The sequence below is a fragment of the Perognathus longimembris genome, chromosome 7 (assembly GCF_023159225.1).
Source record: "Perognathus longimembris pacificus isolate PPM17 chromosome 7, ASM2315922v1, whole genome shotgun sequence".
Classification (NCBI taxonomy): Eukaryota; Metazoa; Chordata; class Mammalia; order Rodentia; family Heteromyidae; genus Perognathus; species Perognathus longimembris.
The window spans coordinates 61,247,778-61,271,235 of NC_063167.1; the positions used below are offsets into that span (position 1 = coordinate 61,247,778).

The 23,458-nt window shown below is 36.3% G+C and overlaps 1 protein-coding gene across 5 annotated transcripts in view; it reads right to left on the bottom strand.

Annotated features, from left to right (window-relative positions):
* Positions 1–23,458, bottom strand: part of Ttll7 (tubulin tyrosine ligase like 7) — a 128,400-nt gene that overhangs the window by 65,587 nt on the left and 39,355 nt on the right. For all 5 annotated transcript variants that reach the window (XM_048351657.1, XM_048351659.1, XM_048351658.1 and 2 more), the window contains 7 exons: positions 21,365–21,553; positions 21,016–21,147; positions 19,071–19,192; positions 17,949–18,016; positions 13,099–13,257; positions 7,912–8,128; positions 2,611–2,775 (listed from right to left, as the gene is read on the bottom strand). In XM_048351657.1, coding sequence (XP_048207614.1) covers positions 2,611–2,775; positions 7,912–8,128; positions 13,099–13,257; positions 17,949–18,016; positions 19,071–19,192; positions 21,016–21,147; positions 21,365–21,389 — 888 coding nt within the window. In that variant the 5' untranslated portion in view covers positions 21,390–21,553. The remainder of the gene's footprint in view (positions 1–2,610; positions 2,776–7,911; positions 8,129–13,098; positions 13,258–17,948; positions 18,017–19,070; positions 19,193–21,015; positions 21,148–21,364; positions 21,554–23,458) is intronic.

Consider the following 23,458-nt stretch of genomic DNA (forward strand, 5'->3'; position numbering starts at 1 on the left):
GGACTGGCAAAAAAATTAAAATTAAAAAATTTAGAGAGGGGCATCTGGGTTGGTTCCAGATTCTCGCTATGACAAATTGTGCTGCGATGAACATTGTTGTGCTGGTGGCATTACTGTGATTTTGTTTGTGGGCTTTTGGATAGATACCCAAAAGTGGGGCTGCTGGGTCATAGGGGAGTTCTATATTGAGCCTTCTGGGGAATCTCCATACTGCTTGCCAGAGTGGCTGAACCAGTTTACATTCCCACCAACAATGAAGTAGGGTTCCCTTTTGGCCACATCCCCTCCAACAATTGTTATTATTAGTTTTCTTGATATATGACATTTTTGCTGGGGTGAGATGGAATCTCAATGTTGTTTTGATTTGCATTTCTTTTATGGCCAGTGATGTAGAGCATTTTTTCATATGTCTCTTGGCCATTCTCATTTCCTCATCAGAGAAGTTTCTTTGTAGGTCTATACTAAGTGAAGTGAGCCAGACCCAAAGAAACATGGACTCTATGGCCTCCCTTATTGGGAATAATTAGTACAGGTTTAGGCAAGCCATAGCAGAGCATCACAAGGCCCAATAGCTATACCCTTATGAACACATAAGATGATGCTAAGTGAAATGAACTCCATGTTATGGAAACAATTGTTATATCACAGTTGTAACTACTTTCAACGTCCTATGTGTATGTGTAGTTTCTATTATTGAGGATGTTCTTGTATCACCTTCCTATGGTTGTACCTACACTATCTCTGTAATCTTATCTGAGTATATTGGAAACAGTGTTTACTGGTATTGGAAGTAGGAAATTCAAAGGGAATACCAAATTTGAGAGACACAGGGTAAAAAAAAAAAAGAGAAATAACTACAAAAGCAATACTTGCAAAACTGTTTGGTGTAAGTGAACTGAACACCTCGGGGGGGGGGCGGGGAGGGAAAGGTGGGGAGGGAGGGGGGCATGAGGGACAAGGTAACAAACAGTACAAGAAATGTTTCCAATGCCTAACGTATGAAACTGTAACCTCTCTGTACATCAGTTTGATAATAAAAATTTGAAAAAAAAATTTAGAGAGAAGTATGTCTAATCAATTCTGGCTTGTCATGGCTATCTTTCCTATCTGTCCCCCAAAGAAAGATGAATTGAATTAGATAGCCTTAATAATATTAAGTATGTTCCATAAACATACTCTTCTAGCTTTGTGTTCTGGTTTAAAACTTCTGCTAGACTCCCTTTATTCTTCTGACAAAGGAACTGCTTTGCCAAGATTATCTGTTTCTTTTTCTTTGATCTTCACAATTTGAAATTTCATCTATGACCAGGGATTTGATTATCAGCTGCATCGCAAACATGCACTTCTAACTTTATGCATACCTTCTACCTAAGACAGTATTTCAAGATCAACATACCTAAATTGTAACTTATCAGCATAGTCTCACAGGCTTTAAAAACTTTAGCGGTCACCCTGGGCACTGATGGCTCATACTTTCAATTCTAGCTACTCAGGAGACTGGGATCTAAACATTGTGGCTCAAAGCCAGCCTGAGCCAGAAAGTCTGTGAGACTGTTATCTCCAATTAATCATTTTTTTTTTAAGGCAAAGGTGGAACTGTGGCTCAATAATGGAACACCAGTCTTGAGTGAAAGAGCTAAGGGATGGCTTCCAGACCCGAAGTTCAAGACCCAATACCAACACACACACACACACACACACACACACACCCCTCACCCTTCCACAAGTACCTCTTGAAGCTGTTATATATTCTCTTCCTCTTCAGCCCCACAGAAGCCAGTGCATCTGTTGCTGTATTGACATTCTGTTAATGACTTATGTGCATTTTTCCCTTTTAGTCTGCAAACTTTTTGAGTATTGGAACTATGTCCTTTATGTATTTAAATTACCAACCAGATATAGGCTTATGTTATTTACTGAATGAAATAGCTGAATAAAAGAATTCAATTCTTTCCTTCATACTCAAAACCAAGCTCTATATCACCTTAAAATAAATTTCTTTCAACCTTATGTCAGATCATGCCATATGTGTTCTCCTTGAAATTTTTCCTGAAAACTGTAGCAGAATCTCTGAACTTGTTCTCTACCTTGTATGCTCATTTAATCCATGTTAACCTCATTCTCACCTCTTTTTTCTGGGGTTTCCTTCAGACCATTCTTTTTACTTCATTTGTTTTAAGAATCTTCCATGTGTCATCTTAATTCCCCTTTAATCAGTCTTGCACCAACTTGCAAATTTATCTTTGAGATGCCTGACTTTGGGTCACATAACTCTGCTGTTACAAACTGAATGCCTCCCCATTGTCTACTAAGTTTGGCCTAAAATGTGGCCCAATATTCAGCAGTCATTTCCTGCAAACCTCCAACAAACCACACATGACACTGTACACCACCTTGCACCAATCATCACAGATCCTCACACCTCTATGCTTTTACTATGCTTTTTCACACCTAGATTCTGTCTCTCCCACCCCTACTGGCAAAATTCAATTTGTCATGGTCTGTTAAAAAATACTCTTATCTGCCCAATGTAATCTAGTCTTTAAAATTCTTGGTGATGTTTCAAATTAATGCTGAGGCAAGATGGTTACAACTGTGGAATAATCTTACTGAAATATCACTCCAAAATTTAGCAACATCATGTTGATTTGCTTGTAGGAATTCTGTAAACCATTTGATGGAACGTTTGCTGCCTTTGTCTTCTGTTTCATCTCGTTCAAAATGCTCATTATGCTTATTCACTGAGTAGTTTGTCAGATGCATGTATAACTGGGTCTGTAACAAGTGAGAATCAAAGTCATTATCATCTATGAGATTCTTCAGATGTGTGGTTTCACAGGAAAAAGAAGGGATTCAAAGCCCAAAGACAACTTTAAAGCTAAAATTATACAGATTGCTGAAGTCAGAGGCTCATAACTATATTCCTAACTACTCAAGAGGCTGAGATCTAAAAATCACACTGTGAAGCCAGCCTGGGCAAAAGAATCTATGAGACTCTTATCCCCAAATAACAAAAAAGCCAGAAGTGGAGTTTTGGCTTAAGTGGTGGAGTACTAGCCTTAGCCTTAGCACTAGCAAAAGCACAAAAGAGCTCATGGACAGTACCTAGACCCTGAGTTCAACCCACAGGACTGGCTTAAAAAATAATTATACAGTTGTGTAATTTCATGGTTATTTAAGTAATACTCAAGTGAAAGAATGACACATTTCCTTTGAAGGCATGAGGATGTAATAATTTACAGTTGTTTGTATAGGTTGCTCACAATATTATCTACCAGAACACTGTATCAAATAAATAAGAAAGTAGAAGACATTAAGTTAAAATGTGAAACTACACTGAGCACTTGCCTAGCTGGCTTGAGGCCCTATATTCTAAATGCTGGCCCCTCAACAACAAGAAAAATGTAAACCTACATATTGCTAAGCAATACAACACTCTCAAGTCATTTTGATTTGTTTAGTACTAATATTTCCAGTCTTTATCATTTGAATGCAAATTTGAGGAAATAAGTTTTCTGAGAAATATTCAAGGAAAAGTAGAAAGAAAAATAAAGAAAAAGGGAGGGAGGGGGGAAGGAGGGAGGGAAGGAAGGAGGGAGGGAAAGAGAGGAGGAAGAGAGGGAGAGGATGAAAAGAAAATGCAAGTAAGCAGCACAGAGACAGAGAGAGAGAAAGAGACAGAGAGAGAGAAAGAGACAAAGAGAGAGAGAGAGAGAGAGAGAGAGAGGTGCCTGGGTCTGATGATATCTCACAGCGAAATTAAGAGTCTACCCACAGTACACACCTCAAGGTGCTATACAGATATCTAAATGATTATTAGCAGATGTACTAAGCTCCCATATTGGGATCTTCAGTTCGAATCCCCTCTAAATCCTTATTTCTTAGTATGAACTAACTGCTAAATAGACTTGAAACTGTTAAATACACTTGAAAGAAAATTCAAGATTCAAAACTTCTCATAAAAATTATGCATCTAACAGTTCCTCATGAAGCTACATGAAGCTTCTTTATTGACTCTATCTTCAATTCTTCCCTCTTCAGATTCCCACTCTCAAAGAGTATTTTGAATATGATTAATATTTTGATTTCTTAATCATCAATTATAACCATGTCATATTCTGTTGCCAGTACAATTTGTTAGGTCAATGATATTAAGATCTTTGAAACAAAATAGGCAGAAATATCACTTGTGGCACATGTGGCTTACTGATTCATGTGCATACCACTACTTAAAATGTTGATGTCTTCCATTCATTAATTAATATTATAGGAGCATCCACAAACTTAAACATCTATCAAGCCCACAGCAACTTGCAAAAGTAAAAATGACTGTACCCTACATTATTTGTCAGTATTTAGGCTCATTACTTAATTGGTATTTTTCAAAAAACTTTTCCAGAACTGGCTAACCACTCCATGGTAGCAGGAAACATGAATGTCTAATATATTTTAACATTTAAATGTTTGTATCTTATTCTCCTTATATGCAGGATATGTATACTTAATCCTGGAACAAATATATACCTCCTTGCAAATATACATACATGCTATTTTTAAATTTTGAAATTATGAGAAGAGAGATACCATGCAGGAATCTGCTATCCAAAAATGACCAATGAAACCATTGTGCTTTATAGTTTTCTCTAAGTCTTTTTTTCCCCTAAACTTGCTTTACACTCCACTGTGTTCTCAGTTTATATAATGTCTTATTTCATTAAAAAAAAATCACAAAATTGTCAAGATGGATAAAGACTAAGTGGGAGAGCAGCAGAGTAGAATACCATGCATGTGAAAACCAATGCCAGAAACTTAAGAGCAATTGGCATTCACATTTCCCTTTTCTCATTTCTCACTGACTTCCAAATCCAGTGTACTTAAGCAAATTATATACACATAGCTTAGTATGTAAGAACAAAGCACTTTACTACCAAAAAAAAAATTCTTCCAAGCTTTACCATGCTTGATACCATCTAAAGATAAATACTGCTTTCTTTATAATCTATTTCTATCCACTGCAATTGTTTTAATCACCATAAGATGACTAGTCTCAAATCATGCCTATGGTTCCCATGTTCCCTTGTCATACCCAATTGCCCAGCCCTAACATCTAAGCGTATTCTTGATTTCCCTTTCTTATTCTTATTCAACAAATCCAACCTGCAACCATGCAATACAAATGCTATCCATATTATCCTAAAGGCACCTGAAATCTATGTTCATAGTTTTAGTCCAGCTTCACTTCTCTTATTTCTAAGTATCTCTTCCTCTCATATGTGATTTGACTAAAATAGTTTGTTGTCTCTTGTCCTCCATTTTTCCTATCCATCTGATCCATCTCATAGCCCCCAGATCAGGTGACTTTAAATATCTCATTCCTTCTCTGCTTAACTTCAAAACTTTATCTTAAGCTACATTCCAAAATTCTGGCAGTGGCCCTCAGAATCTTCAAAGATCTAGTTTTAGAACATACCATTCTCACTCTGAACAGGCATCTCTTTTCATCTGCACTTTAGCCAACCTGAACTCCTCTATAACCTCCAGACACACAATAGGCTCTTTTGACTCCAATACATTCTTACTCCTGGAGCTCCACCTCACCCTGCCTGCTCCACCTGAAACCTGGCCAGCTGCTCATTACTCAGACTTCAACTGACATACTCCCTACCTGCCCTTTCCTCTGGCTGGGTGAGGTACCCTGCTGGCACTATCATAGCATGACCTGTTTTTTAGACCTTCATTCTTACTATTATGTATTGTGCCATCCATAATACTTTCTGCCTTCCCACTATAATGCTGCTTCTGTGAGGTCAAGGACCATATCTGCCTTGGTCAACGTTTTCCCCAAAATGACTACCTACAATGTAGTAGAGTTCAAACATTACTTGGTGATTGATATAAACACATCTTACATTCATTAATTAAATACTTATTTCTTTTAATGTCCTTTCCTATAAAAAAAAGCTCCCTATTTTTTCCTTTGCTGCTAGGTTTACAGTATTGCAATGTTAACAGTTGGCCATTATTTAATTTTAAAATATTGCCATTCTTAAACCAGCTGCCAGTGGCTCATTTCTGTAATCTTAGCTACTCAAGAGGCTCAGATCTGAGGATCATGGTTTGAAGCCAGCACAGGCAAGAAAGTCTATGAGATTTTTCTTTGTTGTAGGTTATGTTGGCAGTGGTCATGGTCATGGGCTTGATTTCAGGGCCTGGGCACTGTTCCTGAGCTCTAAGCAATTTTATTCAAGGCTAGAATTCTACCACTATGATCTATAGCTCCACTTGTGGTTTGCTGGTGGTTAATTGGGGATAGAAAAAAAAAAAAAAAAAAAGAAGAGTCTCACAGATTTTGTCCAGGCTTGGCTTTGAACCATAATCCTCACTAAGTACAGGCATTACAGGCATGAGCCAACAGTGCCCAGCTCATGATACTCTTGGGTTTTTTGTTTGGTTGGGTTTTTTTGGTCAGTCACGTGGCTTGAACTCTGGTCCGCGGTTCTGTCTCTGAGCTCTTCAGCTCAAGGCTAGCAGTCTACCACTTGAGCCACAGCGCTACTTCCAGTTTTCTGGTGGTTAATTGGAGGAAGAGTCTCACGGACTTTCCTACCTGGACTGGCTTTGAATCTCAATCCTCAGATCTCAATCTCCTGAATAGCTAGGGTTACAGCTCATGATACTCTTATCTTCAATAAATTACTCAAAAAAAAAGTGAAAGTAGAGCTGTGGTTCAAGTGGTAGAGTGCTAGCCTTGAACAACAACAAAAAAAAACCCACAGGAACAGTATCTGGGGCCCTGAGTTCAAGTCTAGGACCAGCACAAAAAAAAAATTACCATTCTTAATGAAGGTAAATGTGTACATACTGAGGAAGAATAGTAACAAGTACTTTCTCATACTGTGAAACAATAAGCAATTGCTAAATTTTACTACAGTTAATAGCTATAAACATAGGAAAAGAAGTTATCTAGGGCTGAGAATAGGGCTTAGTGGTAAAGTGCTCGCCTCGTATACATGAAGCCCTGGGTTTGATTCCTCAGCACCACATATATAGAAAAAGCCAGAAATGGCGCTGTGCTCAAGTGGTAGAGTGCTAGCCTAGAAACAGAGCAAAAAAAAGAAGCCAGAGATAGTGCTCAGGCCCTGAGTTCAAGCCCCAGGGCTGGCAACAAAACAAAACACAACAAAAAAAAAAGAAGCTACCTAATTTTTAAATACAGATAATAAATTATAATTTGACTTCCATAATCTATAAATTATAGTTGATGATTTTTATGATAAACCACAATTAGAACTTTCATGAATGTTATTATTGTAACAAAGAAAAAATGAAGGGAAAAATACCTACAAATTTCTCTCCTTAATGACTTCATGATGCACTCTGAAGCTGTTCATTTGTGTCTTGATTTCACATTTGTCAGTGTAAATTTTACAACTTTATCTCTCTTTTATTCTAACATAAATTGATTCACTACTGCCTGATAAATATTTGCTCTTTCCTCCCACATTGTATATGTTCACATCCTACTTTTTACACAAAGCCCAATCGAATGTCACCCCCATCGGAAGGCACTGAACAAACTTTACAGGTACTTCTCGGTGGCATACTGTTTTTTTTTATTTCTGCTAAAGTCACTACTGAAGAAGACTTCTGCATGGAGATGACTGCTCTGAAATCCAGACTATGATCACAGAACTCTAGAGGACCATAGAGAGGAAACCTTTTCCTAATTCATGCCTAGGTCTAATTAGTTAAGTGTAAGTTAAAGCAATCTTGTTTATGCACTTTATTCTTGTAGACATAGAATCCTAAGAAGGAACTTTGATTGATATGATCTCTACAAATAATAAAGATTTTCCAAACTATATATGTGGACAATGAATGGAAGTGCAAGTTCCCCCTAGTATCACTTACCAAATTGGACTCATTGGGTGGGATGTACTTCTCTGTTCCCATTCGCACAAGTCCATCATGATAGAGAAAGACTTTTAGTGGATCACATGATGTTACCAGAATATAAATTCGTAAGTCAAACTTGTAACCCTCCATGAGGAAAGGCTTTTCAATGTATTCTTGAACAATTAAATGATCCTGAGATGGAAGTTTATCACCATTTCTTATCAAAGAAATCCTAAGTTTATGGAGGAGAAAAAAAGGAAAGAATAATTTGGTATGGACACAAGACATTCAAAATGTTATCAATATACTCAAGGAAAAAAAGAGCAGCATAGGAAACTCTGAAATTGTGTACCTCCACAAAAGCAATCAATAGGAAAAAATCACAATGAACTCTAGGTGTTAATCACCTGAATACAAGGTTGTAATGTTCACATAACTATGAATCAATAAATAATAACAACCAAGAAAAATATTGGTGTAAAAGAGCTTTGAGGCATTTTAATTTCTTCTAGTCAGAGTTCATCAATAGTTTTGCAAAGCATTCTATGTTCCCAGCACAGTTACTTGGTCTGGAGTGTGTCAAATGGATCTTCTTTCGTTTCTTTATTTTGACTTGTTTAGGGTTCCTGGGAAAGTCAAATGTTTGTTTTTATTTACCTAACTCAGAACTTAATAGCACTGAGGTGATGGTGAGCATGATTTTTTAAATATTCAAAGACAAATATATTAGTCCCTACTGTGTAGAGCAAGAAATATCACCTGGAACAAGTAACATGCTTACTAAAAAGACTAGGATAAAATGATAGGGAATGAAAATCTTTAGGACTGTGAAAGACTCTGACATATCTGAGAATCAAGAAGGCAATGTGTATGTCAAAACCTAACAAAAATTCAGGATAGTCCTGAGAAGGTCTTAAGTTCTCATCTCTTGGCTAAACATCAGACTTCATAATCTAAGGTGCAACTGTAAACAGTGAGAAGGATAAGGGCACATGCCCATGTGCAAAGATTGGCATTCCTCATTTTTTTAATTCCAGTATTTAAGGAAACTTCTGTTCATTTACTAGCTGATAACTGAATTAGAAGAATGGGAACTTCAGTGGCCACACAAAATTAGGAATTTAGACAAGAAAACTAGTTCTAAGGGTTCCTAAGCAAAATATGGGCACTATAAGAAGCAGCAGTAACAACAAACCATGTAGAAGGATAGAATGTAACTTTCAGACTTAATATATTAAAACATCCAAAACATCCAGATTATACCCAGAACATATCTGCAATGGAAAGGCAAAAGTATGGCTCATATACAAAAACTTAAAAAAAAAATCACTGAGGCCCTGACAGTTGCTAACTAGATAAGCAACTGTTGAACTATTTGAAAATTTATGCCAAGTGCTCAAAGAAACTATGTACCAAAACTTGTGGGAAATCATAAAACCAATGCCTTATGAAAAATCCTTTTAAACAAGAATTCTAAAGTTGAAATGTAGAGCAACTTTAATTAAAAGTCATTAATAGAGTATAAAATATATTTATAAATATTAACAAAGAAGCCAGGAGCCTGAGGAGGCACATGCCTATAAGCCTAGCTACTAAGAAGGCTGAGATCTGAGGGTTACAGTTTGAATCCAGTCTGGGCAGGAAAGTCCAAGAGACTCTTATCTCCAGTTAACCACCAGAAAAACAGAAGTGGCCCTATAGCTCAAAGTAGTGGAACACTTAAGCCTTAGGCAAAAGAGTTCAAGGACAGCGCCCAGACCCTGAGTTCAAGTCCCATGACAAATGAACAAAGAAAGGAAGGAAGGAAGGAAGGGAGGGAGGGAGGGAGGGAGGGAGGGAGGCAGGGAGGGAGGGAGGAAGGAAGGAAGGAAGGAGAAAGAAAGAGAGAAAGAAAGAAAGAAAGAAAGAAAGAAAGAAAGAAAGAAAGAAAGAAAGAAAGAAAGAGAGAGAGAGAGAGAAAGAAAGAAAGAAAGAAAGAAAGAAAGAAAGAAAGAGAGAGGGGGGGAGAGAGGGAGAAAGGAAGGGAGGGAGGGAGGGAGGGAGGGAGGAAGGAAGGAAGGAAGGAAGGAAGGAAGGAAGGAAGGAGAAAGAAAGAGAGAGAAAGAAAGAAAGAAAGAAAGAAAGAAAGAAAGAAAGAAAGAGAGAGGGGGAGAGAGGGAGAAAGGAAGGGAGGGAGGGAAGGAGGGAGGGAGGGAGGGAGGGAGGAAGGAAGGAAGGAAGGAAGGAAGGAAGGAAGGAAGGAAGGAAGGAAGGAAGGAGAAAGAAAGAGAGAGAGAAAAAGAAAGAAAGAAAGAAAGAAAGAGAGAGAGAGGGGGGGGAGAGGGCGAAAGGAAGGGAGGGAGGGAAGGAGGGAGGGAGGGAGGGAGGAAGGAAGGAGAAAGAAAGAGAGAGAGAAAGAAAGAGAGAGAGAAAGAAAGAAAGAAAGAAAGAAAGAAAGAAAGAAAGAAAGAGAGGGGGAGAGAGGGAGAGAGGAAGGAAGGGAGGGAAGGAGGGAGGGAGGGAGGAAGGAAGGAAGGGAGAGAAAAAGAGAGTGAGAGAGGGAAGGAGGGAGGGGATGGGGAGAAGAGGTGAAGGAGGGGAGGAATCAGCAAACTTGAAGATATATCAATTGAGTTTATCTCTGAAGACGAGAGAGAAAGAATCAAAAGAATATTTGAAGAAATAATGACAGAAAACTTTGCAGTATAGTGAAAACATAAATCATCTACAATATCCAATAAGCTCAATTAACTTCTAGTGGGATAAACTCAAAGAAATCCATACCAACACAAATTGTAATCATACTGTTAAGAACACCAGAAAGTCAACTGCATAGGCAAATACGAAAGACACTATTAGTGTAGTTCAGTGTGTAGTACCTCATTTTCCCTGTAGTTTAAAAGACAACTACATAAAATAATGATTACAAATCCGTGCTAGTTAACATGGCTTGCAGAGATATCATTTCCAACCTTAACAACAGAAAGGGGATAGAGCTATGTAGACACAAAAATCTATATTTTATCAAAATTAAATTTGGTACTGATGCAAAAGATTATTATAAATTAAGACGTTATCTATAATCTCAGGACCACCACTTTGAAAACTCAGAACTAAAAGAAATGACAAGAGAATTTAAGTGGTACAAGAAGAGAGCTACTATGCAAAAGAAAGCTATAATAGTTATATAGAAGAACTGAAAGTATGTAAAGCATAAAGAAAGAAGAGTAAAAGGCAGAATCTAATCATTTTTCTGTAATTATGTTAAATACAAATATATTAGGGCAAGATTTGACAGGATGTATTTTTTTAATGTAGTCCATTATAGTCTGTCTATAAAAGACTTGCTTAGAGGCAAAGATCCAAACAGGTTGGAAGTGAAAGACTGGAAAAGAAAGCATGATCACACAGACTGGCTAGTACTAGACAAAATATACTACTCTAATACAAACATTATTACAAGAAGCAAGACATGGCACTATGCAGTGATTGAAATGTCCATGCCTAAGAAATACATAGCAATCATAAATATGTGTATACTTACTAACAGAGCTGCAATGTGTATCCAACCAAAACTTATATAAGTTAAGGAAAAAAATATAACAATGATAGTTTTCTGTAGTCCACTTCAATAGCAGACAAAACAGTGAGACAGAAGATAAACAAGGAAGTAGATATATTCAACAGATACTGGAATTTAGGTACACATTTTACTAAATCATATTAAACTCAGGAAATATAATTTATTCTATTATCTGCTTTTTTACCTTTTTTAGATTATAATCTAAAGAAACTAGAAAATCATCCTGTGTTTAGCAACAATTATAAATGCATAAACAAAATACTAAGTTTGTAACATTAAAATTGAGAAAAATGTAAAATTCAATTAGCCTTCTCCAAAAATTTGTTTCAGATTGATGTATAGGAAAGCAGCCTGATGGTACGGAATTAACATAAAATTTCCAATAACACACTTTAGTTTTAGACTAACTCAAGTTTTAAAACAATATGTGATTGAATTACTACAATTTGCCTAAAAGTTAAATTCCTAGAATAATTTACATAGTAGCTATAATTTCCAAGTATCTTTTTTCCCATAATATTTCACATAAAAATTAAAATGACTCAGGTGTATTTCAGCAAAAACAGCCTCAGTCACACTTCCTTTAAAAAAAAAAAAAGAAGTAAATTTAAGAAAAATAAATACAACCAAGCAAAGAGAAGCAAGAATTTCAAGTTGCACTTTCTGTTCTTAGCTAACATGTTGAGCACTTGGCACACTAACTTAAAATGTGACTCCCCATTTTCAATCCAATTACCACGAAAACATGAAGAAATAAACATATTTATAAAGCAAAGCAAAGAGCATGCATATTGTACTTCCAAGTTTTAACTATGAAAATAAAATTCTTTTTCCATTTCTTTCTCCAACTCAGCTCTACTATGGAAACAATTTTACACTCTAAACTTATTTAAATTACTGTAAGTTTTTGTTTTATGTGTATAAAGAGACTGCAAACATCTTTCTTCCTCTGCTGTTATCTACTATTAAATTCTGACATCTTGTTGATTTTTACTTTTTATTTGTATTTATTTGGGGCAGTAGCAGATATATACTTAGGATTTCACAGTTGCTAAGCAAGCATTCTAATTATGGAGTCACACCTCTGGCCCTTCTTCCTCGGGTCATTTTTTGAGACTGAGTCTCAGTTTTTGCTCAGGCCAGACTGTACCTCAATCCTCCCTTTACAGATCTCTGTCATAGCTGGAATGACAGATGTACCCTACCACACCCATCTTTTTCTGTTGACATGAGGTCTCACAAACAGTTTTTCTTGACTGGCCTGGAACTATGATCCTCTCAATCTTAATCCTACACATAACTGGAATGAGAGGAATGTGCCACTGAGCTCAGATACTGGTTGAGATGGGAGTAGGGGCTCACAAACTTTTCCTGAGTTACCTCTGAACCACCATCCTGCCAATCTTTAGCTCCTAAATTCTTAGGACTATAAGTGTGAGCCACCAGTGCTAGGTTAATTATTTTTATTGAATTACTTAAGCATGTAAGGCAGATTAGTAGAAGTAAGGATTTAGTTCCTAAAAAAGCAATAGTTAAAAACATTTTCTCACAATGGAACTCAATCATGAGTAAGCAAGCATGTTTATACTTTTCCATATTTATTTTTAATATTACTGATTATAGGGAAAAAATAAACTTACCCATGACCCATTGCACCATTAGCTGGCTTTACTATAAAAGTTTTCTGTTTCCGTTTCTTCTTCAGTTCTTTCACATAATTCTGGAATTGTGTGTATTCAGCAGGGAAAATCCACGTTCGAGGAACAAAAGTATAATCCAGAGGCCGAGTCTTGATCATTCTACAAATCACAGACAATGTAAAAGGTGAGTTCTAGTCAAACACTTACAAATCTTACTGCTCTGCGCTAGCAGTACTACAGAACCTAAACATGTCTCATTCCTTCAAAGATCCATTCACTTACTGATCTATGCAGCAAGTGCTGTTATGCACCAACTATGCACCAGTCACAGTTTTAGATATTGGGATTACTCCATGAAAAAAATAGACAAAAACAGCTTTCCTGTTAGGTACTAACTTACCCATTAGTACATCACTGATTTATTTGGTTATACACTTTGCTGGGCACTGGTGATAGCAAAACACATTAGCATGGTCACTGATACAGTACTTCAATGAGTGTACTGATAGGCTCTTAATTGCAAAGGAATCTAGTAAGTAGAGTAAGGCTCACAGAGGCAAGATATTGCTGCAGCTACTAACTGTTTAAGGGTGCAGTGGGGAGTAGGAATGATTCAAGGCCAAAAGACATTCTTATTGTCCCATAAATATGATTTCTGAATCTCTGAGTCATCCATAAGGAGCAATTTCTGGTTCAATTTTGTGCCTCTGTGTTTTAGAATTTAACTTCTTTTCTGGAAAAAAAATCACTTGAAAGACTGAATCAGTAGGAGCTATTACCTATACATGTGACTGCACTGCGAGTATCTCTTGATGTTTGTGTATTTGCTGTAAATTAGGATGGTTATTTTGATATACAATTCAATGATAATACATGGTATCTTAAGACTGTGAAATGTTTACTTTTGATTAACACCAAATGTTAACGATTATGCACTTAATTTCCAAGCAAAATAAAGATATTTTAAAATATTTTCTTGTATAGAAAAATACAATTGTTTCAAAAGACTTTTTGCAAATGTGTTCAAGTCAGGAGTAGAACCATAATTCAAGTGGTAGAGCACTAGCCTTGAGTAAAAGGGACAGTGTGCAGGCCCTGAGTTCAAGCCTCAGAACTAGGAATAAACAAACAAACACAGGTCTTTTATGAATGAACAGATACAGTCTTCAGATTGGTAAAAATTTTAACATGGGTATCCTATATGTACAGAAGGAGAACTTAAATCCTAAAAGTAGAGAATATATCAACCATTTGAATAGCACGAATGGTGATTTATATAGTTATATTTCAAATGTTTTTTCACAAAAAGAGTCCTACAAAAGTAATTTATTTTGAGGAAGGAAACAATTACCAAGTACAACCACTTAATCCATTTTAAGTCCATAAACTGTCAATACAAATAGAATAATATTGAGTAGCTTAAAAATTAAATACCAAAAACATCTAAATAAAGCACAGTAGTGTTGCTAATGTTTTGTTTTGGTTTCCAACATGCCTTAAGTGTTTTGGTTATATTTAAGAATGATGTGAAATTAGATCAAGTTAATTAGAAAAATGTTCTTTAAAACTAACCACGTGACTGGAGAGGGAAACTGGAAGAACAAAAGAGGTGACATACCAAAAGAAATGTTCTCATCACCTGACTTATGAAACATAATCACTCTGTACATTACCTTTATATTACAATTTTTAATTTTAATCATTTAAAAGCACTAACCATGTGGTACCATTATTTCACACATATATTTATTTTAAAATTCAAAGCACATACACATTCAAATGAAATACCTTATCCCATGGGGGTAAACTACCTCAAAAGAGGTACTGGGCCATTACTTTTTATCTAACAGAAACTCGTCTACCTTAAGGAGAGTTTGAAGGCCCCTGGCGTGGAAATTGCCATTTATAAAAGCCTGCTAATAGGGCTGCCGACACCCTTAGCTCTCTCAACCATGAAATCTATAGTTCCCCTCTCTACAGAGCTTAAAAATGATCTTTCCAAATTACCAACACGCCCAGTCTCCTCACCCTCCTCTCCCCTATGGCACACAAGATGAAGACAGTAATTCTGAACACTGTCAGCCTTCAGCTAACCTCTCGCTGCTCACCATTTATCTCTGTGCCCCAGCTGCACTTGGCATTATTTTAGCATCATGATTATTCATGCCTTCTCCCTCCACATGACCTTGGCTCATGTTATCCTTCCTGTCTGGATGGTTCTTACCAACCATCTGCACTTTTAAACTCTATTCATATTTCATCCATCACTTTCCATATCACTTCCTCAAGGAAACTCTCCCACACCTCCTGGCTAGGTCACAATAGCTCTCCTACATCCAAGATTAGAATTTTGTGCCTCTATTCTAGCACTTAGAAAAGTTGCAGTTGATAGTATGGAAACCATAAATCTATTTCATTAACTTATGTACCCAGAGGTTGGCACTGGGCCAGATATACAACAGATGCACAGTAATTATGTGCTAAATGACCAAAGAAAAATACATGCCCCAAACTTTCCTCTTCTTGCAATCCTGCTCTTGTAATCTCGGTAGTCCTACAATCCATCGAATGGCATCCCAAAGATCTCTCCTTATAGTAGTCTTCTCCTCTGATCAGTTCTCTCACTAATACTTTTCAATTTGAGCTGGCAGCATGGCTCAAGTGGTAGAGCATGTGCTTGGTAAGTACAAAGCCACTACTTCAAAGCGAGCACAAAAATGAAAAGAAAAAAAAAAACCTTCTGTGCGTTCTCTCTTCCCCGTTCCCACTCTCTTGTGGCTTATTAGATGTTTCAGTTTCTTACCTAGATATTGGCAGTCTCCTTACAGCTTTTTCCCTCTGCCCAACTTCGTTGAATTCATCATTCACAGTCCCACCATTTCTAAAGCTATTTCTCTGCCTAATTCATTCAATAACTTATTTCTCTCAGAAAAAAAGTTTTAATGTTGAGGAGATGAAGAGATGAATAAGTGAGTGATGAGGTAAAATAAAATATAACATGGTATACGTGGTCCGATCTTTGCATACACATCCAGCATCCTCCATATCCAGACAATCACTTAAGGGTCCATGAAAATCATGCTGGCTTAAGCCTCCAAGTGGCTCCTCTTGTCTCTGCCTACCACCTCCTTACCTTTTCCTTAGGATTCTATCCTAAATTTTAAACTAGAAAGCCTTCCCTGACTTACTCACAGTAGTCTGAGTCACTATCCTTGTCACCACCTCTGCCCAAACACAGCATCACCACATGTTATTCTCCATTACTAAAATGTGAGTTGAGGCATGTATTAGAACTTATACTTCTATTGTATATTAAAATTAACAGTCTTTGAAACATAGACTAAAAAAAATGGAACTACAGAATTGCTGGATGCCAGTGACTCACACCTGTAATTCTTACTACTCAAGAGGTTGAGATCTAAGGATTGAAGTTCAAAGCAAACTCTATGCAGAAAAATAAAGACTCATCTCCAGTTAACCAGCAAAAAGTAAGAAGTGGGGGTAAGAAGTAAGAGGTAGAGAGCCAGATATAAGAGTGCAAAGCTTTTAATTGAAGTCCACATCCTGGCGCCCGCGCACGCGCGCAACACACACACACACACACACACACACACACACACACACAAATAAGTAAATTACATAATGACAAACACAGGGAAGACATTAGTATTTCTGTAATAATAAACACATTCTACTGAACTTTCTCTAGGAATAGAATTTTTAAAATTCTGTTTATCACTCAACATTTTAAACTAAAAAATATCCAAAACAATCTAATAGAAATAAATGCTAGATAAGAAATTTATAGTTCATTCAATCAAATAATGATAGAATTTGAGTCTACAGATTAATTGATCTTTCTATGAAATACCATTATTTTTTTTTTTTGCCAGTCCTGGGGCTTGAACTAAGGGCCTGATCACTGTCCCTGGCTTCTTTTTGCTCAAGGCTCGCACTCTACCACTTGAGCCACAGCATCACTTCTGTTTTTTCTATATATGTGGTGCTGAGGAACTGAACCTAAGGTTTCATGTATGCGAGGTAAGCTCTCTACCCTAGGCCATATTCCCAGTCCCCATTATTTTTAATACAAACCTCAGAGATAAATACATGTGCATACATAGCCCTGAGTTAGTATGCATACATGCATCTGTGTGTATGGATGTGTGTACATGCACTAATACAATTCCTGGTAAATGCTAGGCATTCAATAACCAATATGAAAACATGCACACCCAACATATGATGCAGCCAACTAGTTCCTGCAAGCCTTAACTGACAATAAATATCCAATAAATTCCATATAAAAGTTACTCTTTGAAACAAAGGTCTATTACTGTCAAGCACCAGTGACTCATGCCTGTAATCCTAGCTACTAAGGAGGCTGAGATCTGAGAAACATAGTTTGAAGCCAGCCCAAGCAGGAAGGTCTGTAAGACTCTTATCTACAACCAACAATTAGCTTTAAGCAATGAGGGTAATTAAGAGTACCCAGGCCCTGAGTTCAAGCCCTAGGACCAGCACACCCCCCACCTCACCTCCAAAAAGCCTGTTACTAAACAGGCAGCAAGTTATCTTCAAAAGAGCCCCAATACTCAGGAGTCTGGGATTTAATTCCAGCTCTGTTGTTAAGGCATTTACCTTGTGAAAGCTAATCATTTGTCTGATCTCAGTTACTTCCTTTGCAAGTACAACTAGGTCCAAGAATTGTTCAGTACTTGCTATCTCTAAAATTTCATTTCTTCATCAAAATACCATTTGAAATCATTGTAACCTTATTAAAAATATCTCTATAATATCCATAAAATGAATTTTGAATAGGTGTTTTCTATTATAAGAAAATTAATTACTTGGTCATATTTCTTGCTAAGAAATCCTTTCTACAGATCTCTCCCATTCCTGGAAAATGGTTGATCCTCTGAAAAATAAAAAGGTAAATATTAATATTCCCATTGACTTCATGAGTACATTAATTTATAACACAACAATTAAGCCTATCTTCTGAGATTTATGTTTTAATGAACTCAAGAGATTTTTTAATTAAATGGCTTATTATTAATTTGTAGAATTAAATTAATCAGTGGTGGGGCTGGGAATATGGCCTAGTGACAAAAGTGCTTGCCTACTATACATGAAGCCCTAGATTCAATTCCTCAGCACCACATATATAAAAGGCCAGACGTGGTGCTGTGGCTCAAGATGGCAGAGTGCTAGCCTTGAGCAAAAAGAAGCCAGGGACAATGCTCAGGCCCTGAGTTCAAGCTCCAGGACTGGCAAAAAAAAAAAAAAAAAGAATCAGTGGTACTCAGAGAACAAAAATCTAAAGAAATCAGAAAAAAATTAATAACATAAATGATAAAGTTCTGAGGTCTGTGTTGAATAAATGGTAAATTATCAAAATTGTTTTGAGAATACTAGATTTACTACAATCATACATATGAGCATTATAGAAAAAAGTGAAAAACGACATCTACTTTCTGTTCCTGCTGGTCTCTTGTGTACTAATACTCTAAACTAAGAGAATAGGCTACATAAAATGTCAATTGTATAAAATTCCTTGTATTTGTCCTTTTAATTTGATGTCCATCTTCTCTGAATATATTTGTGTTACATTATACAAACAAATGTCAGTCTGCATTAATCTAAACCTAAACATTGCAAAGTATTTGCACATCCTCAACTCTCTATGTAATCTATGCCACATTACCCAACTTTTTAAAAGTGTGATGAAAGAATTTCTTCCCCTATCAATTCTTCTTTAAAGAAAGAGGATACAAGCTGAATTTGAAGAGGATGAGGCTTCTGGCAGGAACTCCACATGACTGGGTATCAACAAAACAGGCTATTCAAGAAACTCAGAACTGAAATCTACTCTGTCAACAGATTGAGAACCTCTTAATTAAAAATTATCACTTGAAAAAAGATCATGTAACTTTTCTTCCAGCAATAGTTGGTCCCAATGAATCCCCCACCTGGTAATTTTGCAGCTCTGAAATCTTCTCCTGCTGAACAGCAGAGTCACACCATATGAGGTTACTTGTTTCATCCTCATCAGGAGTTTTCATAAATCCCATTTCATCGATGACTAAACGAACTGCAAGTATGTAGTTAGGTTACAACAGAATTAAAAGACTTTGGAAATATACTCATTGTGCAACACTCATAAATGTGTGAATATGAAGAGATGTTATATTATAGTTCATAATATTTCATTTGCAAGATGCCAGTTGGTTATAGCATAACCTTATTTTTATCTAGGACCCTAGTATGCTCAGTGGGAACGATAGCTATATTAACTTGCACCAAAAACATCTGTAGTTTCAATTTGCTCAGATTTATCAGATCCACAAAACCACTAAAAAGGTAATTAATTGTTGCACAATAAAAAATACACAGGTAACTGAGACAACCCCTCTACTATGGAAAATGTACTTTCATGGGCTTTCTCATGACCGGGATATAAGCAGAAAATGGCAAAGGTAAAAACAGATGCTCATCATCAGACTTATCTATACTTTCCACCTGCCAAGTTCAAATTATTTGGGGTACTTTAAAGTTTATTCATGAAGCCATGAGGCAGAATTCACAGGAGAGCTTCAGATATTGGCCCACCTCTGCTCTCCACAGTGAATCATACTGTAAAATATCATATTCAGAAACAGCTTCTTTTTGAGTACAAACTACATGTTCCTCTCTAATCCAAAATTCAGTTCACATATTGGCTTTTTTTTCTTTCAACAAATTTCAAGTTTAAAATCAATAGGAAGAATATACTTCAGGGAACTTTTTTAATTCCAGTAGAACTTTGAGTCTTAACAGAATGTTTATACAGCAAAGCTTCAATGTTTTATTTTTAAATGTTTTCATTTTTACATGCCTCCTGTGTACACACTGTGGAATTAGCTGTCTGTATGACTTAGCTTACATATGAAACCATTAATAAGTTAACAGTTTGCTATTTGTTGGCTAGGAAAAAGGATGTACAATACATGCAACATTGCTCAGTATATAGAAACAACAGTGCCCAAAGTATAGGCATAACAGTGTCCAGAATAACACAGACTTCACAAAAGAGAACCATGAATGAGAGTAGTAGAGGTGAGGAAGGGGACTGTTTAATTGAAGATGCCATTTTCTAAAAGAGGTAAGTGAAGCCCCAGGTCTTCAATGCACAAGAAGCCAAGAGTTGAGGAAAGGGCAATTCCCCTCCTACATTGCAGACCATCATACAGCTTTGGTCTTCTGGGCTCTGTGGCTACTGACCTTTCTGCCTAAGAGCAGGGCAACAGCAATACAGCCCAAGGGATGCCCTCAACCGGCTCACAAGCAGAAAATAATAACAAAATCAAAATTGTATCTCCAAAGACTAGTCCTGAGTAATGAGATACATTGTCTGTGCCTCCAAGAAACAAGTGGAAAGACAAGATAAATGGCACTCTTGGCAGTTATTAGGGGAGGTCCATAAGTTGTACCCTTAAGTCTGGATCATCATATATGCACAAACCTGTGAATTCTACGAACATGCAAATCACACCAGAATTAAGGAAAATGTTTGATCTATACTTCAGAGTCATAAAGTCAAATTTCTGAAGCCAGGAATATATAAACCTCTTTCATTATGAACATCAAACCTCAGAGCTGAAAAAAACTGAACTATGCAGAAAAATAGTGTCTAAACCTTCACCTCTTGTTCAATGAAGCTACTTAACTGCACTTTTATCTGAAACTTTAGAAACCCATTAACACCATTTTTAAGTCTATCATCCTCCACTTAATAGAAATAAAATCCTTCTAATGTGTCAAAAATTTTACAAAAGACATTTAAAAACTAGCTTACATAAAATTCTCTGAAATTCAACACAAATTTAGAAAACCCAACCAAGTTTCCCAATATCTCATGATTCCGAAGAGACCTACCAATTTCAAACTTTGTCCCAGAAACATTTGCTGTAATGACCCCCTTCTTTTTCTTCTTTCTCACTTTCCTTTTCATAGTGCTCTGATAAGGTAATTCTGTGTTCAGTTCCAGGGGAGAGGTTCCTTGAATAACTTTAAGAGAAATGTAAAACAACCAACTATCACTAACAACAACCAAAAAAGAAACAACCACACATCCACACCGAAACACAAAAGTCCCCAGTAAACAAGGTAAAATGATAAACTGTGGTACTTTAAACATTCACAAATTCTTTTTAATATTTTTAAAAGATGGAACAGTAATGTTCTGTAACACATCCACTTTTTGTGGTTTAGTCTATGTGCTTACCTCCTTCCTGAGGCAGAGATGGCATTATAACATGTGCCACAATGGACTGCAGGTAAGAAGCTCCCAGGAGGTCTGGATGTCTCGCATTAGTCTAAGTAGGATATGGCCCCAAATCACTCAGAGTACCTATCATATTATCTGGGTGGAATCCTCAGATTTCAAGACACTTGTTATGGGCTCACAAAATACCTGTAGGAATTATAAAACAGAGTCACTTAGAAAACAGCAGAGTTTTCTGATACATACCAATACCAGTTTCTTAAGCCAAGTAAAGACAAAAATTACTATGCTCAATCAACAGTTTCTGTTAATTTATTAAATCCTACAAAATATGCAAAATTATGGAGGGTTTTTTTGTCCTGTAACGATCTAGTGGAGATGTTATGAAATCATGTATCATTTTTACACAGCAAATAACATACATGAGCGATAACAACAAAGATAAAATTCACTATCATTTAGTGAATACTTAGTATCCTAAAATTTATATTATACCACTAAACTTTTTAGCAAGCCTGTGCAGGAGAAGTTTTTGTGTCTATTTTACAAATAACTAGAGGTTAGAAAGGACAAATAATTCTGTCTGCTTTGCAAAGCAATTAAATGACATAATAAGAATTAAAATGAAAATTCAAAGCTGGAATTCCATAACCAGGAAACCACACAACATCCAACTCAATACTTAAACCATATCCATGATAATGTTTTTTACATCAAACAATACAATAACTATCAAGGTAGAAATTACTTGCTGAGTGGATGCAAATAATGATTGCTTTCTGAGAGTCCAGTGAGGAAAAGTTCATAGAAGATTACATTTGAATTGTACTCTAATAAATGGAGAATAGCTTTGAAGATCACAAAATAATAGAGGTCACTGGTAGGGTGATCTTATTTTGGCATACAGAGAGAGAAAAACAAAATTGTCTAAGGAATGAGCTACTTTGATTTTTAACTACATCTAAACATTATCTATAGTCTACTGTGTGTATTTGCATTGTGTATGTAAAAACCTGGGCATCCATGTGCTCACTGTGATATATCCTCAAGCCTTTACTATCAACTTTCTATGTTCTTATTTCTGAATATAAGCATCTTTAAGCTCTTACAAAGTATCCCTAAGTGTAATAAAAGATTACTATGATAAACAAAAGTCTAATAACTTCTCCAATTAACAATATTTATAAAATTCAGAAATATCCAAAGATTTGACTATACAAAATGAGTCACGTAGGTCATACTCAATATATATAATAATAATTTCCTTAAACATGGTTAAATTCTTTAATGAAAATATAACCTTTTCATTGCAAGATGTCATTTTTACTAGAGTAACTCCATTATAGTTCAATAATATAAAAACTAAGTCTATTATTTGTTACAGACCCTCAGTGGCCAGTCAGTGTACAAATATTTAAGACAGTTTATCTCCTCTTGAACTCAAGTTCTTTTCTCCTCAGTTTCCACATTCAGAAAATATAGTTAGGTACTGGTGGCAGTGTGCTGAAATCTGAAATCAAAGTTCAAAGCCAGCCCTTGATGAGAAAAACTTGGTAAGACTCTTATCTCAAATGAATTACCAAGAAGGTGGCAGTGTGGCTCAAGTGGAAGAGAGCTAGCCATGAGCAAAATAAAGCTAAAAAACAGCATTCAGGTCCTGAGTTTAAGCCCCAGTACCAACATGAAAAGAAAAAGGGAAAGCAAATAACAGAGAAATAGATAGAAAGATGGATGGATGGATGGATGGAAGAAGGAAAGGAGGGAGGGAAGGAAAGAAAGACAAAAAGGAGGGAAGGAAGGAAAGAAAAAAAGAAGGGAAGGAAGGAAGGCAGGTAAGCAGCAGTGCTATATAAGACAATTAAATCATAAAGGTAATATAGCTGAGAAATCAAAAACCTAGATTTTGGGCTTCAATTCTGTTTGATTAAGTATCCCACCCCCTAAGCCCCAATACTTTCAGACACCATGCTAATGTGCTATATAGACCTATAAAAAGCTTGTAATCTTACTATATATATATATATATATAAAACATTCCACAAAACCTGCTGTGTTCTGGTAATTCACAGAAATTAGAACCAAAGTAAAAATCAT